The sequence below is a fragment of the Trichechus manatus genome, unplaced genomic scaffold, assembly GCF_000243295.1.
Source record: "Trichechus manatus latirostris isolate Lorelei unplaced genomic scaffold, TriManLat1.0 scaffold00089, whole genome shotgun sequence".
Classification (NCBI taxonomy): Eukaryota; Metazoa; Chordata; class Mammalia; order Sirenia; family Trichechidae; genus Trichechus; species Trichechus manatus.
The window spans coordinates 3,988,547-4,002,902 of NW_004444025.1; the positions used below are offsets into that span (position 1 = coordinate 3,988,547).

The following is a 14,356-nucleotide window of genomic DNA, read 5'->3' on the forward strand; positions in this document are numbered from 1 at the left end:
CATCTAGGTCAATTGGCATAACAAAGCTTATTAAGAAAATGTTCTGCATCCTACTTTGGTGAGTGGCGTCTGGGGTCTTAAAAGCTTGCAAGTGGCCATCTAAGATGGATCAGTTGGTCCCAACCACCTGGTGTAAAAGAGAATGAAGAACACCAAAGACACAAGGAAAATATTAGCCTAAGAGACAGAAAGGGCCACGTAAACCAGAGACTTCATTAGCCTGAGACCAGAAGAACTAGATGGTGCCCGGCTACCACCAATGACCGCCCTTACAGGGAACACAACAGAGTCCCTGATGGAGCAGGAGAAAGGTGGGGTGCAGAACTCAAATTCTAGTAAGAAAACCAGATTTAATGGTCTGACTGAGACTGAAGGAACCCCAGGAAGCATGGCCCTGGATTCTCTATCAGCCCAGAACTAAAACAATTTCCAAGGCCAACTCTTCAGACAGGGATTGGACTGGACTGTGGGATATAAAGTGATACTCGTGAGGAGTGTGCCTCTTAGCTCAAGTAGATACAAGAGAGCAAAGGGGCAGCCTCTGTCCGGAGGTGAGATGGGAAGGCAGAGAGGGTTAGGAGCTGGTTGAATGGACATGGGGAATCAGGCCTGGAAGGGAGGAGTGTGCTGTCACCATAAGGGGAGAGCAGTTTGGGTCACATAACAATTTATGTATAAATTTTCATATGGGAGACTAACTTGAATTGTAAACTTCATTTAAACTACAACAATAAAAAAAAAAGAATTGTTTGCATCACTGTCAGTAGGCAGAGGAGTCTGTGACCTGGTTTTAATATCTTTTGGTAGATATAAAACTGATTGCTTTCCTCTCATTTAAAATATAAACATGGATGGTTTCCACGTTTTCACAGCTTGTATTTTGAATTTGCAAAAGATAATCCAAGAACAAAACACAAGTTAACATCTTAGTGAATTAAATTGTCTGATCGGTCACATGCTCAGCTGCTAACCGAAAAATTAGAGGTTCAGGTCCACCCAGAGGTGCCTCACAAGAAAGGCCTGGTGATCTAGTTCTGAAAAATCAGCTGTTGGAAACTCTGTGGAGCACAGTTGTATTCTGACACACAGTGGGTCACCATGAGTCGGAATTGACTCATCAGCAGCTGGTACTGTCATTCCCCTTGTTTTCCAGTGGCTTCCCTTCGCATTAGAATAAAACACGGGCCTACCCAAGACGCCCCACTTCTCCACCTTCACTCCTTGCTGTTCTTCACCTCCACTAGGTTGCTTCCTTGTGCCTGAGGACCATCCCACATGCTGCCCTTCATGCCTGGCATGTTCTCGCCTTCGTTAGTCGCTCTCCTTTACATTTTGGGATCTCACTTCAGATGCCATGTTTTCAGATAGGCCTTACGTGACCAGCAGTCTAAAATAGGTAACGTGGTTTTCCTGCCTCACACCAACATCACAGTGCCACATCTTACTAGTTTACTGGTGTTTATTGATAAGAAATTAGCAAGTAAAGTTGGCATTAACCAATTTTGGAAGAAACCTAAGTGACGCTTGGAAGGCAGACAGCTGACGGGTGGGAGAGGCAGTGCCTGGGTGAGCTAGAGTCACCTCCCAGTGCTGCCTTCCAGTGAGCAGTGGGCAGCCGGGAGACAACACTGCATCTAACCCGTCTGTTCAGAAGTCCGTGAGCAAAGTTTTTACTTGCATATATGTGGGCGACCTTCATGTCTGTTTATTTTCCAGCTGTATTACAAGCACCATGAGGGCCAGGGTGATGGAAGGTTGCTCTGCTGCCTAGTACAATGCCAGGCACATATTAGATTCTCAATAAGTTTCTGTTGATTGACAGGTTATCCTCATCTCTGACACTATTAGACAGAATTGGGAGTCTAGTGTCTCCTCCAGCACATCGTCCTGCTTCTCACTACTGCCTGCTGAGACAGCACATGGCAAAGCTCTTGTCTCCTCCCTGCCTCAGGGCCCTTTCTGATGGCTGCCTGGCTGCAGCAGAATCACATGGGGCCTGAGGGCGCAGCACGTCCAGCAGGGGGGCCCAGGAAGCTTGGTTTTTAGCCAGCCCCTCGGGCGGGGATTCTGATGCATAGCCAGGTTTGAAAACGACAATATTATTTCATATTGCTTCTCATAATGATAAAAGAATATTGTTGGTTATTCTTTTCTGTATTTAATAATGTGAGTTATAAATTATATTTTAGTCTTTAAAGAAATTTATTTGCAATATTACAAATGGGAGCACACAAATCCTGCCGTTCTGATACTTCATTTTTTGTTAGGTAAACTCTTAGGATATTTCTTCAAATGTATTTTTTTTTAATATTGTATACTTTGTACTTAAAAGTATTTATTATTTTATATATTGTTTTTATACAAAATAAAAGCTTAGAACAGTCTTAGTAATTGGAGCTCCATAATCTAAGTTCAAAAAAAAAAAAAAACACTTTAGTACCACAGTTTGGAGTAGGGAGGATCAAAGATTCCATTTACTCTGTTGTTCCATTCTCTGTTTAACCCGCTGTAGTTAGACCTTCCCTGCCATTTGGCTGAAACAGCTCTTGTTAAAGTCACAGGCACTGTTCATCTTGCCAAATCCGGTAGTCAGTTCTCAGTCTTCTGACTTGACCTTCCAGCAGCACTTGACACAGTTGGATAACTTTTTTTTTTTTTAATTGTGTTTTAAAGGAAGGTTTACAGTTCAAGTTAGTTTCTCGTACAAATATTTATACACACCCTGCTATGTGACCCTAATTGCTCTCCCTATACTGTGACAGCACAATCCTCCTTTCCACCCCGGATTTCCTGTGTCCATTCAACCAGCTCCTGACCCTCTCTGCCTTCTCATCTCGCCTCCAGACAGGAGCTGCCCATTTAGTCTCATGTATCTACTTGAGCTGAGAAGCACACTCTTCACGAGTGTCATTTTATGTCCCATAGTCCATTTTATGTCCCATAGTCCAGTCTAATCTTTTTTTCAAAAGTTGGCTTCAGGAATGGTTTGTTTTGGGCTAACAGAGAGTCGGGAGCCATGTCTTCCAGAGTCCCTCCAGTCTCAGTCAGACCATTAAGTCTGGTCTTTTTACTAGAATTTGAGTTCTGCACCCTGCTTTTCTCCTGCTCCATCAGGGACTCTCTGTTGTGTTCCCTGTCAGGGCGGTCACTGGTGGTAGCCGGGCACCATCTAGTTCTGGTCTCAGGCTGATGAAGTCTCTGGTTTACATGGCCCTTTCTGGCTCTTGGGCTAATACTTTCCTTGTGTTTTTGGTGTTCTTCATTCTCCTTTACTCCAGGTGGTTGGGACCAATTGATGCATCGTAGATGGCCACTCACTAGCTTTTAAGAGCCCAGACACCACTCACCAAAGTGGGATGCAGAACCTTTTCTTAATGAACTTTGTTATGAGATGTTCCCTGAAAGCATGGTCCCCAGACCCCCACCCCTGCTACTCTTTCCCTCGAAGATAACTTCTCTCTTGAAACGCGTTCTTGACTTAGCTCTTCACACCACCCTGTCTCTGGTTTCCTATCATTTCAATGGCCGCACCTCCTGTCGCCTTTGCTCTTCTTTCTGTTCTCCAAATATTGACGCCTTCCGGCTCAGTGTTATGTCCTTTATCTACGTTTCCTCCAGGGTTTAAATACCTTTTCTCTGAATACCAGAATCATATGTCCTACTGCTTATTCACTAGCTTTGCCCCATGTCTAACACCCACTGCCATCAAGTCAATTCCGACTCCTAGAGACCCTATAGGACGCAGTAGAACTGCCCTGTAGGGTTTCTAAGCCTGTAAATCTTTACAGAAGCCGACTGCCACATCTTTCTCCCGCGGAGCAGGGCTCATGGGTTCGAACCACCAACTTTTTGGTTAGCAGGTTACACTAACAAATTTAAAAGGAACGGTTGTATCTGTCGCTAACTAGACTATAGCGAAAAGGTCTTATAGACTGCTGTTGGAGATATGAATTGCTTCAGGCTTTTTGGAATGCAGTCTGTTTGAAATATCTATTAAAAACAGGTGTACCCTTTGACCTAACAGTGCCACTCCTGGGAATCTGTCTTAAAAGCACCAGTGTTGTAAGGCTGTATACAAGCATATTTATGTTCTATAACATTGCTTATAGTCACAGATAAACTGGAAACAGAGTGAATGGCTATTATGCATAGCAGAATGGCTGAAAAACCTATCGTATATCCACATGGGCTACTGTCCACCTGTTAAAGGGAAGGAAGTGAGCTATACAGTGACTTGAAAAGAATCTTGTAAGGTATTCAGTAAGAAAAGTAAGATACAACATGTATATTATATGATATATTTTTGTAAAGTAAATGAGGACCCAAAAAAGTTTACTTATATATGTGTAAGTATACATGTAAGTATCTCAGTATGTGTGTGTATATGTATTTGTGTAAAACTGTACAGACTAGGTTGTTAACATGGATTATGGATGAGTCAGGTATAATGAAGGGAGAGAGGCAAGAACAAAATTTTAAAAATGTACCCATGTAAACTTACTTAGAAGTTACCAATAAACATGAAAGATGTTCAGACTCCCTAGTAATCAAAGATATAAATTAATAATTCTCACTATTTAGATTTAAAATACTTAGCAATAAGGATAATTACCCGAGTAATAATAATAGTAAAACACTGGAACAACCTAAGAGTATTGTTGCTTACTTGGAATTGGTTGAAAACTTAGGGTATCACTAATGGCCCATGCAAACCACAGCCTCTTCTAACCTGAGGCCAGATAACTAGATGGTGCCCAGCTACCACCATGGACCATTCTGAACAGGGACACAATAGAAGGTCCCAGTCACAATGGAAGAAAAGTGTAGAACAAAACTCAAATTCATAAAAAAGACCAGACTTCCTGGACTTATACAAACTAAAGGAATCCCCGAGACTATCACCCTAAGACCTTTTAACCTGGAACTGAAGTCACTTCCGGGGGTCACCTTTTCAGCCAAATAATAGATTGGCCTGTAAAGTAAACAGTAACACCTGTTTTAGTCATCTAGTGCTGCTCTAACAGAAATACCACAAGTGGATGGCTTTAACAAAGAGAAGTTTATTCTCTCACAGTCCAGTAGGCTACAAGTCCACATTCAGGGTGTCAGCTCCCAGGGAATGCTTCTCTGTCAGCTCTGGAGGAAGGTGCTTGTGATGCATTAGTCTTCCCTCCGTCTGGGAGCATCTCAGCGCAGGAACCTTGGGTCCAAAGGACGCGCTCTGCTCCCAGCACTGCTTTCTTGGTGCTGTGAGGTTCCCATGTCTCTGCTTGCTTCTGTCTTTTATATCTCAAAAGAGAGTGGCTTAAGATACTATCCAGTCTTCTAGACCTCATCAGTATAACTGCCACTAATCCATCTTATTAGATCATAGTGATTGAATTTACCACACATAAGGAAATCACATCAGATTACAAAATGGTACACAATTATACAATAATGGGAATCATGACCCAGCCAAGTTGACAGATATTTTGGGGGGACACAATTCAATCCATGACAACCCCTGTGAGGAGTGTGCTCCTTTAAACAATCAACTATATAAGACCAAATGGTCAACATTTATCCCAAAGCAAATATGAGAAGGGAAGGAGGGGCAGGGAAGCTGGATGGATGGAAATGGGGAAGATGGAGTTGAAAGGGTGAGAGCTGCTGGCCCACTGTGGGGATTATAACCAATGTCACGAAACAGTTTGTGTATGAATTGTTGAATGGGAATGTGATTTGCTGTGTAAACTTTGACCTAAAACAAAATATTCAAAACATTAGGAATATCTATTCAGGCATTAAAAATGAGTGCTTGCTTTATTTGGTGTATACTGCCTTAGGTAAATGTCACAGCAAAAATAGTTTTAAAAAAGTATGTACAATATAAACTTATTTTTTGTATGAATGTGTCTGCATAGACACAAATATGTGAACAGAAAAATATTGGGAAAGATATTTCATAGGAGACTTTTCTAATTATTTTTTTCTTTATTCAGTAACTACTGATTACCTACTATGTGCCACACATAAGTGCAAAAAACAAAAAAGGCTTCCATTGTAGCTTTTTATATACTAGGGAAAAACATTTCAGTTTTACAATATATGTCCAACAATAGGGAACAAGTAAAAATGAAAAAAGCAAGTAGCTGATCCTGTTTGTGTTAGAAGGCTATGTATGGTTTCCTATTCATGAAACTTTTTGGGAATGATTCACAAGAAAGCTATTACTAGCGGGTTTTGTTTTAAATGTCAGGCCTGGAAAATCAGGAACAGTGGGAAAATGGTCTTCCCATTTTATATTCATACATAGAGAAAATTTTTTAGCATGCTTTGTTTGCTTTTTAAGTTTGTACAGATTTAACCAATCAATTCTGAAGGGAAAAAATACAACAAACGACACAAGATATAAAATTTAAAGTCCACTTAAAACAATGCTTTTAGTTTTATTTCTAATATTATATATTTGCTGTGTCTCTTCTGTACTGGAATCAGAATTCAATTCAAAACTGATCTGAATATGAATATATATTTTTAATTTTATTGTTTTAGGTGAAAGTTTACAGTGCAAATTAGTTTTTCATTCATAAGTTTATACACAGATTGTTTTGTGACATTGGTTGCAGTCCCCACCATGCGTCAGCACTCTTCCCCTTCCTCTTCCCACCCTGGGTCTCCGTGTCCATAGGCAGGGAAACCCGCCCTTCCTGCCTTCTCATCTTTGCTTTTGGGCAGGTGTTACCCATTTGGTCTCATACTTGACTGAACTAAGAAGCACGTTCCTCACGTGTGTTATTGTTTATTTTATAGGCCTGTCTAATCTTTGGCTAAAAGGTGGACTACGGGAGTGGCTTCAGTTCTGAGTTAGCAGGGTGTCTGGGTGCCAGTCTCGGGGGTTCTTCCAGTTTGTCAGACCAGTAAGTCTGGTCTTTTTTTGTGAACTTGAATTTTGTTCTACAAGTTTCTCCTGCTCTGCCCGGAACCTTCTATTGTGATCCCTGTCCCAGTGGTCGGTGGTGGTAGCCAGGTACTATCTAGTTCTTCTGGGCTCAAGCTGGTGGAGGCTGTGGTTCATGTGGTCCGTTAGTCCTTTAGACTAATATTTTCCTTGTGTGTTTGGTTTTCTTCATACTCCTTTGCTCCAGAGGGGATGGGACCAATAGATGTATTATGGATGGTCGCTTGCAAGCTTTTAAGACCCCAGATGCTACTCACCAAAGTAAGATGTAGAACGTTTTCTTTATGAACTATGTTATGCCAGTTGACCTAGATGTCCCCAGAGACTATGGTCCCCAGCCCTCAGCCCCTGTAACTCAGTCCCTTAAGATGTTTGGATGTATGTGTCTGGGAAGCTTCTATGACTTTACCTTGGTCAAGTTGTGCTGCATTGCCCTGTATTGTATGTGTTGTCTTTACCTTCACCAGAGTTAACTTGTGTGCTATTTAGTGATTTCCTCACCCCCCGCCATCCTCCCTTGTAAACATCAAAGATTGTTTTTTTCTATGTGTAAACCTTCTCTTGGGTTTTTATAATACTGGTCTCTAATAATATTTGTCCTTTTGTGATTGACTTATTTCACTCAGCATAATGCCCTCCAGATTCATCCATGTTGTGAGATGTTTCATGGATTTATCATTGTTCTTCATTGTTGGCTTAGTGTTCCATCGTGTGTATGTACCCTAATTTGTTTATCCATTCATCTGTTGACGGGCACTTAGGTTGTTTCCATCTTTTTGCTGTTGTGAATAATGCTGCAGTGAACATGAGTGTGCATATGTCTATTCATGTGATGGCTCTTACTCCTCTCGGATCTATTCCTGCGAGTAGGATTGCTGCATCACGTGGTATTTCTATTTCTAGCTTGGTAAGGAGTCGCCATGTTGTTTTCCATAGTGGTTGTACCATCTTGCATTCCCACCAGCAGAGCCTAAGAGTTCCACTCTCCCCGCAACCTCGCCAACATCTGTTATTTTCTGTTATTTTGATTAGTGCCAGTAATGCTGAGATGAGATGGTATCTCATAGTGGTTTTGATTTGCATTTCTCTAATGGCTGGTGATCGTGAGCATTTCCTCGTGTGTCAGTTAGCTGCCTGAAAGTCTTCTTTGTTGACATGTGTGTTCATATCCTTTGCCCAGTTTTTAGCTGTATTATTTGCCTTTTGTTGAGGTGTTGAAGTCTTCCATAGACTTTAGGGATTAGACCCTTGTCAGATATATTGTTGCCATAAATTTTTCCCCATCTGTAGGTTTTCTTTTTACTCTTTTGGTGAAGTCTTTTGATGAGCATAAGTATTTAATTTCTAGGAGCTCCCAGTTACCAAGTTTATCTTCTGGTGTCTGTGCACTGTTACGGTTTGTATTGTATTTATGCCGTGTATTAGGGCCCCTAGTGTTGTCCCTACTTTTCTTCCATCATCTTTATCACTTTAGGTTTTATACTTAGGTATTGTGACTCTATTTTAAATTGTCAAATATTGCAATTCAGTATTTCTAAAATGTTTTTGCTTTTATAGACAACATTTGAAAGAGGACTAGAACTACATGCCAAAGTCACAGTTTTTGCAGAAGGTTGCCACGGACATCTAGCCAAGCAACTATATAAGAAGTTTGATTTGAGGGCCAGTTGTGATCCCCAAACCTATGGGATTGGACTAAAAGAGGTATCCTGATTTTCAGATAATATTTCAGATAGAAATTGTGATTAAAGTTTAAAACTTACCCATCTGTATATAGGATGAACAGTTTGCTTCGATTGTGGGAAGGGGTAGGATGGAGTTTCATTGAAGTAGAACATGTGTACTCTAAAGTAACAGATCTTAAGTTTACAGCTAGATTAATTTTCACAAGGTAAACACACCCATATAGCTGCTGCTCAGATCAAGAGAGAACATTACCAGCATCTCAGAAATCTCATCTCTTCAGCACTTTCCTGTAATCACATGAAAGTGTTAGCAATTTGAGAACCTAATTGATGCCTTAAGGAGTTCATAATCTTTCTGATCTCTGTCGTCTTTTTTTTTATTGTATACTTTATACTGTATTTTTACGAAAATACTGCACACTTTCTACGTTTGTTTGCCAACTGCGCCCTCCCCCATGAGGTATTTTCATAAGCGCCGTTATGCCAATTTTTTTTCAATGTTGCAGTAAAAAAGATTAGCATAGCACGCTTACAAAAGTACCTTGTCAGGGGAGGGCACATTTAGCCAACAAACCTAGAAGATGCAAGTTATTTGTGTAAAAATACGGTAATCCTTTATTTTTATGGTGAAAAACAGGCTTAAAGAAATTAAGTAACTTCTTCTAGGTAACAGAACTTGTCTAAGTGACAGACACTATATTACAGAATTTTTTCCTTTCCTCCAGCCCTCATGCCCCGACTCAGCCACTAATGGCCAACTCTCCCATCTTCTCTGAGTTCTCCCAATCCTCTCCCCACTTCTACTAACTCAGCATCATTCTGAGACCTGTTCTCCCCATAATCTCAACCACTAATCACTTGCCTCTCAAAATGAACCTAAGTATCTCATTCCCAAAAGGCTTGCTTAACTTTCTGTTAAACAGATTAGTTAGAGTCACCTTTCTTATGTAACATTTTCATTTTAAAACAGCTTTATGAAGGTTTGGTTTGGTTTGATGAAGGCCAGTGTCTTGGTCCAGAGGCTCCCTGGTAATAGGGGATGAGGGATGGGGTACTAAAACTGTGCTTCCTTTTTCAAAAAATAGTGACTCTTTGAATTTTTTACGCTTTCTTTTGGAACTCTAACCTCCTGGAACTAGCCACTTTTATTTGCTCTCTATTCTTTCTTATAAACTGATGGGAAGCCAAAATCTGCTTTCTAATCTGTTGTAGGAGTAGGGAATTACTATTATTTTAACTGTGGTAAGTATATCTATAATAGAACATTTGCCAGGTCGGCATTTTTTATACGTAAATTCAGTAACATCAGTTACATTCCTGATGCCATGCGGCCATCACGACGGTCCAGTCCAGATTCTTCCATCACCCTTCACCCTCAGCAGCTCAGCACCCAGTAAGTGGTGACTGTCCCTTTCTTCCTCCCTGCTGTCCCCAGGAACCACAGTTCCGACCTGTTTGTTAACTGAGTCATCGTGCTATAATTTGATATAATTCTTGGATGTCTGGAGCGCTCTTTTTGTGTTTCTCATCTTTACAGGTTTTTCATTCGTAATTTTCATAAATAAGACATAAAATTTAGCATGTTTGATGTATTGCGGTGACATAGAACATTGAAGTAATACTCCAGGACTTTTTGTATTTTAAGTTGTGGATTATTGACGAGAAGAAGTGGAAACCTGGGAGAGTAGATCACACTGTTGGCTGGCCCTTGGACAGACATACGTATGGAGGGTCTTTCCTCTATCATTTAAGTGAAGGTGAACCCATGGTAGCTCTTGGCCTTGTGGTAAGTTCTGTCCCTGCATGGAAAGTTCTACCGTTAGAGTCATAGGATCATTAGTGTTCTAAAACGAGGGTTTTGAATCTGGAGAATGAAAATGCTTTTGATGTAAAGCTTCTGATTTCATCAGTAGTGTATGTGAAGCGCTATAGCTGTTACAGACACTGCTCTACTTACATCACGTAGCTATGGTAATGGTAGGTACTGCAGGCAGGGCACTGTGCCAAGTGTTGGACTAAGATTTCTAAGTAAGCTTCATAGGAATCCTATGAAATAAGTGTATCCTTATTTTACTGATGAGAAAACTGAGATCCAGACAAGTTAAACAAGTTCCCAAATACACAGACTAAATGATAAAAAGGAGCCCTGGTGGCACAATGGTTAAGCACTTGGCTGCTAACCACAGGGTTGGCAGTTCAAACCCACCCAGTGCGAGAAAGACCTGCCGATCTGCTCCTTTAAACATACAAAAAAAAAAAAAACCCACTGCCATCGACTCAATTCCAACCCATAGCGGCCCCATAGGGTTTCCAAGGCTGTGAATCTCTACGGAAGCAGACTGCCACCTTCTCCCTGCAGAGCCGCTGGTGGTTTCCAACCTCCAACCTTTCCGTTAGCAGTCGGTTACTTTAACCACTGCGCCACCAGGGCTCCTTATACAGCCTAGAAGACCCTGTGGGGCAGTTCCACTCTGTCACACTGGGTCACTGTGAGTCGAAAATCAGCAACAAATGACAAAGTTAGTATTCACACTGAACCTGTCTGACTTCAAAACCCATTTCCACTGCCGTATGCTGTCATTGAGGAGATCGGTACTGGGTTTAAACCTGGATCCTTTTTGAAACTCAAGCGGTTCCTCATTTCTTGGCCACCTCCATCCCTGCAGTAAATTCCATCCTCAGCAGTACAAAGAATGGAAAACTTAACACTGAAGAGCTTCTGCCCCTTGATATTTTAGTGTCACGATTAGACTTGTATATATTGTTAAAGTTAGGCATTATTGGTTTGTTTTGACTCCTAGTCATACGTTTTGTGTATCACCTTTGTGCACTTAATTCCAGTGACTTAATCTTACTAAAGCAAAAGATTTGATTATTATTTCAGCACTTTGGAAATGCATTGTAAAACGTAACCTTTTATATTTCTTGTCCTCTTTTTCTCTAAGTGTGATTACATCCTTTTTCTTCATTTTGTATAAGGTAGTATAGATTATTAGTTTATTTTTAGAGTTGGTATTGATAAATGAATAATTATAATTCCTTTTGTAGAAACAATCTGAGATGCTTACCTACAGATATTTTTCTAATTTGGACTTTGACTTCCAAAGCTCTCTTTCTTTTCCAAACAGATTTTATTCAGTTGTTTACTTAAATGAGGGTTATTGCATATGTTTCTCCAGATACTTTCAGTATAAGAAATTGATCTTATATGCTTTATGATAAATATTATTTTCAAATGGCTTAGATTTTAGCTTGATTTAATTTGAAATAAAAATATTTCATTGTATAAATATGTCAAATTTAAATATAAAATTTTAAAGGTTGGTCTAGACTATCAAAATCCATACCTGAGCCCGTTCAGAGAGTTCCAGAGGTGGAAACACCACCCCAGCATTCGGCCAACACTGGAAGAGGGAAAAAGAATTGCATATGGAGCCAGAGCTCTCAATGAAGGTGGTTTACAGGTAACTTTTCCACATTTTTTATTCCGTATTTCTATATTGTAATTGAGCAATGAAAAATATAATGTAACAAACTTAGATAAAGAATAAAGAATTATCTACAGGAGAAGAATTTAAGGAATTAAGCAAAGCACCTAGTGTTTATAAAACTCTTCTACACAGTAGTTTTCTAGCTTAATGAGAATCCTTAAGTGGCATATGAGTTTATTTGAACAGTATGACTATATTCTGTAACATTTAGACAGTATGGCTGTGTGTTACACAAGGACCCGTTAAATAAATTACACCATGAATTTAGTGTGAAGAATATATTGGTCTCTAGAAATAAACTCATGGCCCTTTTTTGTTTGTTGGTTTGTTGTTTTTAACCAGACAATAAAAACAATGTGATCTATTTCCCTTTATTCTTTAGCTGCCAGGAAACTCAGAGACAAATTTAGTTTTTAGCAGAGGTAATTCATCCCAAATGCCTAACAATATCCATCCATGTCTTTTAGGTGGCTTCTGTTAAGCTTTCACCCTTAACTGCCTTATTCTAGTACATGTTCAAAATCTTATCAAATGCAGTTAATGTATTCTGTATATACCAGTTAAACATGAAGCAAGACCTAGTAGCTATGATAAAAGCTGTTAGTACTGTTGTAGAAATAGTATCAGACAGGCAAGGTGTGGATCTAAATATCGGCGCTGAAACTTACACAAAATGATTTTTCATTTAAGAGAAATGAAAATGACAGTTAAGAGGAAGCTGCCTAACTTCTCTGGCTTTAAGGGACCATCTGTAAAATAAAAGTGGTCCCTTCTGTCTCTGAAATTCAAGGACTATAGGACCATTTTAGAAATTGGATTTTGTTTGTTTTAAAAGTCACAGATAACCTTTAAAATTCTAAATAATTTATTACTGTCACAATAATTCATAACACCATAAAATAATTCATAAAATCATATCTAAATTATATAATCACCACTAGACCTTGAAATAACATTGTCCCTTAATTCTATGGTTATGGAATTCTCATCAGGTTGATTTTTTTCTAGATTCATTTGCTACATACATTTATTGAAGTGCCTAACTATGCCAAGTCCATTAAATGCCTTTGACTTATCCATAATATCTACTGTCAGTCCAGTCCTACTCTTTTATAGTATAATGGTTTCAGTATATTCACTAGTGCATACAGATTCTTACATAGAAACTTCTACACTACGCACTTCAACATCTCAGATCATTTGCAAATTGGGAGGAAGAGATGAACACATATACACACACCAAACCAAAAAAAGCCAAACCCATTGCCATCAATTCCGACTCAGAGAGACCCTAAAGGACAGTGTAGAACTGCCCTATAGAGTTTCTGAGGCTGTAAATCCTAATTTAATTAGCCAGAGATTCAGAAACTTACATCCAGTAAATTCTGGAAGACCTTAAAACCGAGAAACCAAGCCTGTTGCTGTCGAGTTGATTGTGACTCAGAGCAACCCTGTAGGACAGAGTAGAACGGCCCCATAGGGTTTCCAAGGAGCAGCTGGGGGATTCCAACTGCCAACCTTCTGGTTAGCAGCCGTAGCTCTTAACCACTGCGCTGCCAGGGCTCCTTGAAGACTTTTAAGAGGCTATAATTTGGAATATTCAGTTATTTTCAAACACCCTTAAACCTTTTAACTTAAAACATACACACTTATATTCATGTGTCAGTCTTCTGGTGTAGGGTCAAGGCCTTTTGAGAATGGACTTACGATTGGTGTTCTCTGTTATTTTTCTTCCATAAACCGTATCCATAATGCATCATATATGATTTCCAGTACTGGTTTAATGTGGAACAAGAATGTAGACACTTGCAAAGCAGTTGCAGTAAGAAGCCTTCCAGATTTTGGTATCTTTTCTCTCCCAGTCTTTTACTACTGTCATATCGAAAACTAATTTGACAGTGTATTTTGGGGGATTCCCCTTATTCAGTCTTTACAAAGCATTCAACTTAGTTTTCACAGAAACGGTTCTTGCTTCTAGTGCTCATAATTCTTTTGATATACAGTAAAACCTACAAAAGCTGGAACCTGTGTAAGGTGGAAACCTGTTAGAGAAGGAAAACTCAAAATACTTTCCAGTAATAGAGAGCAACAGAAAAGCCATAAGACTGCCCTCTGTCAGAGGTGGAAAACTTGGCAAGACCTGGAAATACAAGGCAGTCCCATTGAGTTCCAGCTCTTATAAGTTTCACTGTACATTTCTATTAAATTGTGTAATTACAGTAACAACTAAAATTGTC

General features: G+C 39.7%; 1 protein-coding gene across 2 annotated transcripts in view; it reads left to right on the forward strand.

Moving 5' to 3' along the window:
- Positions 1 to 14,356, forward strand: part of ETFDH (electron transfer flavoprotein dehydrogenase) — a 42,090-nt gene that overhangs the window by 22,596 nt on the left and 5,138 nt on the right. Inside the window, exons 7-9 of one of the 2 annotated variants that reach the window (XM_004382048.3) lie at positions 8,501 to 8,647; positions 10,274 to 10,414; positions 11,949 to 12,092. In XM_004382048.3, the coding sequence (XP_004382105.1) occupies positions 8,501 to 8,647; positions 10,274 to 10,414; positions 11,949 to 12,092 (432 nt within the window). The remainder of the gene's footprint in view (positions 1 to 8,500; positions 8,648 to 10,273; positions 10,415 to 11,948; positions 12,093 to 14,356) is intronic. The other variant, XM_023736609.1, reaches the window with a different exon arrangement.